We start from the raw sequence: 9,190 nt of genomic DNA, 5'->3' as shown, positions 1-9,190 counted from the left end.
ACACACACACACACACATAGCTGATCACAGTGTCCACGAACAAGCCATTCTGGTTGGATTCTGCGATTATCAAGTTTGGCAGGAGGATGGAAACAGACAAGACTATGAATTACTCAGCGTTGGCCTGTAATTACATAAACACCTATGGGATGGCCATAGTAGTGATGCAACACATTGGCATGAGAGCACAACTATGTGTTTTATGGGTATGCGTGGGAGGGACAGAAGCATTATTACCTGCTCAACAAAATACAAACCATGGTAACGGACTATTAGGCGTCACCACCTACCCCGGCCTCCCGGCCGGGCGGCGCGGAGAGGAAGAAGGTCGTCTCTCTTCATTGTCTCTAGGCTATATGGCAAGTCTGCTTGGTCCCCTATCATTACTGATACTATTGATGTGAGGTTATCATTTCTCTCTCTGTGCTTGAATGTTTCTCACGCCAGTAACAAGGAATGTTCAAGTGAGCAAAGCACAACCATGTAGTTGTAATTCAGGTTGTGTGGAGTAATAGCCATTCTTCCAATTTATGGCTGAAAGCAAGCAAACATGTGTCTTGCTTGTAATTTCTGTCACACACACATTGTTCTTTTCTATGTGATGCAATGTGGATCTCACAGGTCAAGTGGATGACAGTGCAGTTGCTCCATTTTCTTTTTTCCCGTCAAGTACCTAAACCGCGTGTAACAATACATTATGTAATACATCATTGCATAATGAAGTGGTTATTACAGAATGTTTTTTGATGAACATGTATATGGTGCAGCCATTATGTAATAAGCAACCAAAAGCAATCAACAATCTATGAAATAGAATGCATGAAATGCATTCTAGCATGAAGTGTCACTGTATTCCTTAGCTCAATAGTAATTGTAATTGAGGATTCATCGACAGAAGCAATAACACTGAAGTGTTGACTCAATGGAAATGAGGGCGCCGTTTTTCCTTTGTTTGTCGATGGGTTCTCAGATTGCAGAGTGAAACATCTATGCTTGGGCGGCCATAACGGAATACTTCGCCTGGGAAACAGAAGGTCCCAGGTTCGATTGCCTGCCCCAGCTAACCCCAAGATGGGGTGCCATGATTATTATTCTTTTTTCCAGATTTGTGTTTATGAGTACTTCATTAGACCTTGGTGTGGTTGTTATGTGCAATGATGTCTTCCCTTTGTATTTAGGGTTTCTTGATATAGTGACAAGCATTATAAAAATAGCAGCATGCGAACTACAGTGAGTAGCCAATATACAGTATATATAGACTCACAGTTTCACCTGCATGGTAAAGTTACTTGAATGAAAAACAGAACATTGACTATAAACAAGTACATTTACTTATGCACTGTACTTAATTACAATTGAGGTATTTGTACTTTACTTGAGTATTTCCAATTTCCAATACTTTTACTTCTACTCCACTACTATCTTGGATCCAAATATTGTGCTTTTATTCCACTACATTTATATGACATTTTTAGTTACTAGTTACTTTGTAGATTGTGATTTTTATTACCAAGCATACATTAACCACTTCAGCCCTATAGGCCTACGGTACATTTAGGCCATTTGAAAATAGCAGAACTACTCGCGATGCAACGCATTGTGAGATTGTAGATCTGCTATTTTCAAAAGATTTGTATACATTTGAAAACTTGTGAAATGGGACATTCTGCATAATGAGAACCTTTACTTTTGGTACTTTAAGTACATAATTGATGCCAATACTCTTGTACTTTTACTCATGTTCATTTTAAATTCCGAACTTTTACTTGTAACAGAGTATTTCTACATTGCAGTACTCAAGTAAAACATTTGAGTACTTTTTATAGCACTGGACTTAACTGACTGTGTCCTCTATTGTCAATGAATTACCGGTAAGATGTATTTAGTATTTAGTATTTAGTATTTTTCTCCATTGTGTATTCCCTTTTGATCAGATCACATCCATGTCTGCTGTGATCTTGTTCATAGATGTATGGTCAAAATCTAGTTATTACTTAATCTCACATTCTGTGCAATCTCTTTAGGAGAGTCTTGCACACCAGCATGTCCTAACGCATGCTGCAGTGCAAATCAAACATACGTCAAACATTGTTTGTTGTTCGCAATGACTTCTCAATTTTGAGTGGTGCAACCACTCCCTTACGGAGCAATGTGGGTGGGTGCGTCTGAGCACGAAAACAGCATGGTTGTTTTTCACCACCTGTGCGCAACCTAACACACAAACACACACACGCACATATTAACTGTATATATGGTGAATTCGGGTGTGCCAGTACAGTACAGTGACAGTCCAGTACAGTACAGTAGAGGGTACACTAGAGGGACCCCCGCACGGTAACTCATTACTCATTTCACGGTAACTCATTTCTTTGTTTCTGACTTGGACAGCATAACAAGACACTATGGATTCTCCCCAAAACCTTCAAATGAGTAATTCATTCCTTATTTAAATGTTTGTTTAGCAAAATAATTGCTAAAATACACATGTTTTGGGCTTCCATGGGACAATTACGTTTTTGATTGATTGATTGAAATATTTATTAACAGTTTATAGAATTTACAGTACATTTTAAGCACAAACTCAATACAAAGACTGTTAACTGTGAGTGGACGACCCAATTAAGCATTACACTTGTTTACAACAGGGTCCACATTGTTCAATTCATCAAAACATTTAGAGACATACAAATAGACACTTCTATGTAGCTAAAGAACAGAACAGGAATTCATCATATAGGAAGCAAAAAGGGAAAAGAATTCATCATATAGGAAGCAAAAAGGGAAAAGATACATATACAGTGAGGGGAAATGGGGTGGGGGGGGGGATTCAGATTTTACAGAGGCCAGTTTCGAATTGCAGCCATCCGTAGGTGCCCTTTGAGAGCGGTTTTGAAGGAGTCAAGGGATTCACATGTCTTAATGACTGTTGGTAACAGACGCAACTCAATTGCTGGATTGTATAGATTACAACACCAAAACGAGAAACGTGCCATGTTCCACAAATGCCACGGTGACATCCTGAAGTGTAGGAACCTGGGGTTTTGTAAAGCATCAATCGATTGCCAAATGGTTTGCAACATGGAGAAATCACTGCGCTGTACTCTGTCTTGGTCATGATTGGTTCCGCTTGTTTGCTGCAAGAATTACTTCTCAGGAACAATAATACCTTATTGTTCATGTTGTGAGATGCAAGTATGCAACCTAGTGTGTTATAAGCCCATCCAATCTACTGTAAGGTTTTTATTCTTATTAGTCTTATAGTATGTATTGACCTACAGTAGGCTCATGTAATCTTCTGTATAGTAGGCCCATGCATCTTACTGTACTGTAGGTCCATGTGACCTATATTGTTCTGTAGATGTGACGCAACACATGCATTCATCATTAAGGGGAAACTGGTTTTAATAACTTAGATTATATATGTTGAGTATGTATGTTTGTCTGCTTATATCCATCACAACAGCATGCTTCTCAGGCTATAGCTAAGCACATTGGAAAAATATATAGGCTATTTAAAAGTTATCTCCTAATTTGTGATTTTATTGATCAAATTAATACAAATGAAATGATAAAAATAATGTCCCAAGCTTTTGAGATGAGATCAATACTGAAGAGTAGAGAATGATATTGAAATATTTGATGGAGAAAGTTCATGACGCATGAGTAGATGGAGGGATATTGGGGAAGTTAAATTGTGGCAACCGGTGTTGATGCTTAAAATGATGCCTATAAAAATCCAGCCCATTTGAATAGCATCTCTCTTCACGTGAAGACTCTTCTTCTCGTCTCAAATCCAACCTTACCCTATGAAAGGTTAGTCTCCAACTCATTGTTTTTTGTAAGTTGTTCAAATTAGAATTGATATGCAAAAATGTATTGGTGGGTTTCATTCATCGTCCCACATTTCTATTGGTCATTTTATACCTATAATATTATACCTTATAATAGTAAAGTAGTGAAAAAACGATGCTGCGACAGGTTGTGAGATAGTACATTTTACGTTTTTTGCAATATACTTTGACATGCCCAAAATATGCCAGGTTAAATGTGGTTAAATCTTATCTTTTTTAAATATTTAACCAATGAAAAGTATTAAGAAGAGCTTGTGACTAAATGATATATATTAGTATATATATTAGATATTTATTATCCATGTAACTTTCTTTAAGATTAAACATATTATATATATTCATGTGTTTTTGCACAGTTAAACTGTACAAGTCACTATAGGAGACGGGAAGATCCTCTCCCTTTGTCTCTCTCTCTGTAACGTGATGCCAGCCGGCAGCACATCAGGACAGCCACAGCAAGACTGTTTAATTATCTAAGAATAAGCTGTGCATGATTGGTTAGACGTTAGATAACTGACAGAGCTGCCTGGTGACGTTCATCTGTGTTATAAATTGAACTGAAGGAGGGTAACTCCTTCCAACACTCCTTCAGCTAACAAGCGCAAACACATCGATGTAAGCTTTGCATTGCAAGACCAATAAACAGACTAAACTTCTTCATTTCTATTGTCATTGTTGTTCGTAAGCCACAGCCTGGCCCTGTATTTACTCAACTGTTTTGGATTTAATTTGATGTGATGACCATAAAACCATATAATCGTATACCTCTCTTCTGTTCCCAGCCATGTCCATCACCTTTACCGTTGACTATGATGATTATGATTTGTACTATGGACCAAATGGCACCAACTACAGCAACGATACCACCTTCATTGTAGACCCTAGGACTTTAAGCTGTGAGGCCAGAGCTGTGGATTCTGTAGCAACTGTGGCCGTGTTTGCGGTCCTCGTCTGCATCTTCCTTTTAGCCATACCAGGAAATGTAATTGTGGCGTTGGTGATTGGCTCCAATCGTCAGTCTCTGACCCCATCCGATGTGTACCTGTTTCACCTGACCGTGGCAGATGGCCTCCTTGCTCTAACGCTGCCATTCTGGGCCGCGGCGTCGCTTCAAAGCTGGGTCTTTGGAGACTTCCTCTGCAAGTTCCTCAGCATTGTCATGGAAGCAAACTTCTACACCAGCATCCTCTTCCTGGTCTGCATCAGCATCGACCGCTACCTGGTCATTGTGCATGCCGCAGAGTTCGGAAAGGATCGCCACTGGCTTTGCAGTCGGGTGGCCTGTGCAGTGGTGTGGGTATTTGGTTGCACACTGGCACTTCCAGCGCTTTTTAACGATGCTTTCAAACCGGAGGGCTCGGATAAGCTCATCTGTGCTGAACACTTCGACGTTGAGAACGCTGTCTCCTGGAGACTTGCCACTCGGTGGCTCCGCCACATCCTTGGCTTCTTTATCCCGCTGGTTGTCATGGTGACGTGCTATGGCATCACCGTCGCACGGCTGCTGCACACACGTGGCTTCCACAAGCACCGTGCAATGCGGGTGATAGTGTCCGTGGTGATCGCATTCCTGTTATGCTGGACGCCGTACCACTTGACCGTGATCTTGGACACGCTCCTGAGGGCGGACGTGGTGCAGTTCACCTGCGCCACGAGGAACTCGGTTGACGTGGCTCTGTTCGTAAGCCACAGCCTGGCCCTGTTTCACAGCTGCATCAACCCTGTGTTGTATGCCTTCGTTGGAGAGAAGTTCAGGAAGAAACTAAAGGCGTTTATTCAGAGGACTCGCAGAACAGAGAGGCTCTCCGGAGGATCCAGGTATAGCAGTAGCAGGTCTACATCACAAACCTCTGACGGCAAAGGGGCTATCTTCTGAAACTACTCTACTACTCTAACTACTCTAGCCCCTCTCAACGTGGGGTCCAGCCCAGGGACCCTCAGGGTTCCTTGAGTATTAAACTTTACATAGAAATCAGACCAGTCTGAAGCGAGTGGTGCAACAGCACCCCCTATTGGTACTCTAAATATCGGGACATAGGGACATAGGTTGGGACATTGCTGTTCTTTGGAGTGGTTGCACCACTCAAAAAGAAAGACCAGGTGCACTTCCTCTGGAAACTGCCCTTTTCGGCAGTAGCCTTCTTCAGAGCAGACTCTGAAGAATGCTACTGCCGAAACGCGTCAGCGTTCTCAAATAAACATGAGAAATTGCAACTGAGTCAGTCTTGCATATTTTATTTTGGAGTGCCGCTTTTTCCATTTAGTTGGTTTATGAGTTATATTAAACTTTACATCTTTATTCCTTTTTTTCAATAATTCAATTTGCACCATGGTCACTTATCTTTTAAAGTTAATTGGCATAGCATGGGTGAAAAAGTTTAAAGTGAACATTTTTAAATGTCACGACTCACTTTTGTCCCCAACAAATCAGTTTTCTCACCACCTTTATTACAGTGAACTTTCACTATAATTCACCAGGAGTCATGATCTGCATCTGATGTTTTTTCCTTTTTTGTACAGTGTATTGTACATACAATGCTAGTAATACTAAGCCATTAAACACTTTGTCTGACTTATTATTATTCATTATGATGATTAATATTATATTATTATTGAGATTATGATGATGATTATTATGGGTGAATCAAACAGGGACACTGTAAACTATTTAATTTGTTAGTAATTTCAATTGCCTATAGCAAGACTTAAATACGCCTATATTTTTAATAGATAAATATAGGCCTAGTAGTTAGATCTAACATAACCTTTTAAGAATATATAAATATATTTTTGTGACTACAATGATTTGATCTTGACAGTTTAGCTTATTTTCTTTCACTGTTTATATTTGGATAGATAACAGACACTACTGATACCTTGCCAAGTTGCCTCGCCTTTTTTCATGCACTTGACTGGTAATTCATTGAAGATAATGGACAAAGGGGAGTGGGAATGGGACTGTGGGATAATACTGCCACCTAGCGATCATCTTTAGGTTAGGCCTCAGACCCCAAACTAAAGAATCTGTCCAGTTGGTACCATAGGAGAGATAAATGAGCATTTTTGGTGGTTTGGAGGGAATATTGTCGTGGCCAGTGGCCTTGTGGGGTTGGAGGGCACATCAGTTGTTACCATAACTAATTTAAAATTGTCTTTAGAAACACCTAGGTTTCTGTAGAAGGTTTGAATGTGCTCTACACCAAAGAGCCCAGAGTGGGAGGGCAGTTTGCTAACCAGAATTGTTGCTATGTTTGTAAAGAAGATATTCAAGTAGTTGGCCACATCAAGCTTGTCAGTGTGTCGTTCGATTTGATGTTTATGTAATTATGTTTGAAAACCTGGTTCTTAGTTTCTGACCGCAGCCTAGTTGATTGTTTAGTAGCTTCCAGAGCTCACGAGGATTGCTTTTGTTATCCTCTGCTTTATCATTGATAAAGTTACTTTTAGCTGATTTAGTCATGGTAGTTACAATGTTTCTTAGCTTGTTTCGTTGGGTTTTTAGGTTGTCCAACTGAGCTTAGAGATCACTGTCAAAGCTTTGACTTGCATTTTAGAATTGAGTAGATTAGTACCTATATGGGAGGTCAATATGTGACGTCACGTGACCTACTGCAAGAGCCTAGGGTGCGTTCGGAAATGCGCACTGGGAATGTGGTCAGTTTGTTGAGTGTGGTGGGCGGTGATGTCACAGAGTGCGTTCAGTCACATGCCTTATTTACGAACGACCACAGCTGTGACACATTCACACTGGACGACCCCAGCTTCAGGGTAGGGTCGCTCAGTGCGGGCACTCGGCACACCTGGTGCGCAGCGCACTGGATTTTCGAACGACAACGCACCGAGTGCACTGAATAAACGAACGACAAGAGAGCACACCAGTGCGTTCAGGGCGCATTTCCGAACGCACCCCTCTCACATATGGAAGCATAACGCTGCCAAAATTAAAATGAAATGGCAAATACGAAAAGTCAATTGAAATAAGAGAAATGCGATTTCATTTTCAAGTCATTAACGCATTTCTTGGTACAAAATTAAATCTAAAATGCAATAGCATTTACATTTAATCTACAGATGTGCTCAATCTATGACACAATTCAAACTATAAATAAAATATCATTTGAATTTCAAATTTCAAAAAATGCCAGCTAATTTGTGGCCAATATTAAAATGAAAATGCAATTTAGAGAATTCAAATGAAATAAGAGAAATGCTTTTTAACCTTCAGATAATGAACGCATTTAAAATTATACAAAGTCTTCCCATAAACAGATTTGCAGAGTTTGGAGAGAATGGGCTGCCCATAGAGACACCTTGTTTCTGAAAGTAAAATACATTATCAAATTTAAAATAATTCTTAGTAAGGACCTCGTTTGCTAAGTCCATGACCAAATCACTGGGAGGTGACTGGTCGTCTCTTGACTGCATATAATGTCGAAGGGCTTCTAGCCCTTCTTTGTGAGGTACATTTGTGTACAGACTAGTTACATCCATAGTGCATAAAATATCTGAGTCTGTTATGTCTTTGATAGAATTTAACTTATTCAGAAAATCGGTGGTGTCTCTCAAATAGGAGGGCAGTTTAAATACCAGGCTATTAATATGAGAATCAACAAACTGAGAGAGAGGTTCAGTTAGAGAACCATTACCCGCCACTGGGCGCCCTGGAACAGGTGTTGTACAACTCTTGTGGATTTAGAGTATAGCCTACAGGATAGGGTGTTATTACCATAAATTTGTACTCATTTTTGTCTCCACCAGGCCGAAGGCATGGGGGGAGAGTATGTTTTGCACTCGTCTGTCCGTCCGTGTGTCCGTCCGTGTGTCCGTCCGTGTGTCCGTCCGTGAGCAGCTCATCTCGGCCACCGTTAACCCGGTCGATGCCAAATTTTGCACACACACTCCCTGGATGCCAACGATGAACCTCTGCCCCAAACTTTCCAGAACGGCCTGTTATAGCGCCACCAGGAGGCCGCTTTGTGCAAAACAAGTTTTTGCACAGTACACCTACAGATTTTGTCCAAACATCGTGCAAATTGGTACACAGTCTCTCTAGAGCCATTCAACGAAACGGGTCTTTCAGATTTCTCAGACTCCATCCTGATTGGTTAAGATTGGCTTCCAAAGTTCACAGGAGTGCTCAGTTTCAAACAAAATGCTGCAAATCATGAACACATCGCGTGATTTCCGTGAAATTGTGCACACACATTCCCACTAGGCCGAGGAAGAAATGCCACATGAACAATTTCAACTCAGCCTCAAGGTGGCGCTATAACTGGCCGAAAAGTGTTTTTACCTCTAATTTACTTTTCTTGCCCTTTTATCCAACCACCAGATGAAGG

The 9,190-nt window shown here is 40.6% G+C and overlaps 1 protein-coding gene across 1 annotated transcript; it reads left to right on the top strand.

Moving 5' to 3' along the window:
• Positions 1–3,755: 3,755 nt before the first annotated feature.
• On the top strand, positions 3,756–6,376 carry LOC310854188 (C-X-C chemokine receptor type 2-like). The gene is made up of 2 exons (XM_083758727.1): positions 3,756–3,813; positions 4,634–6,376. Exons 1-2 carry the CDS (start codon positions 3,807–3,809, stop codon positions 5,725–5,727), a joined length of 1,101 nt encoding a protein of 366 aa, XP_083614853.1. The 5' UTR covers positions 3,756–3,806; the 3' UTR covers positions 5,728–6,376.
• The last annotated feature ends 2,814 nt before the right edge of the window (positions 6,377–9,190 follow it).

The sequence above is a fragment of the Protomyctophum parallelum genome (genome assembly GCF_964188405.1).
Source record: "Protomyctophum parallelum genome assembly, chromosome: 23".
Taxonomy (NCBI): domain Eukaryota; kingdom Metazoa; phylum Chordata; class Actinopteri; order Myctophiformes; family Myctophidae; genus Protomyctophum; species Protomyctophum parallelum.
Note: the sequence above shows the minus strand (reverse complement) of the source record. Positions and strands in the feature narration are given on the sequence as shown.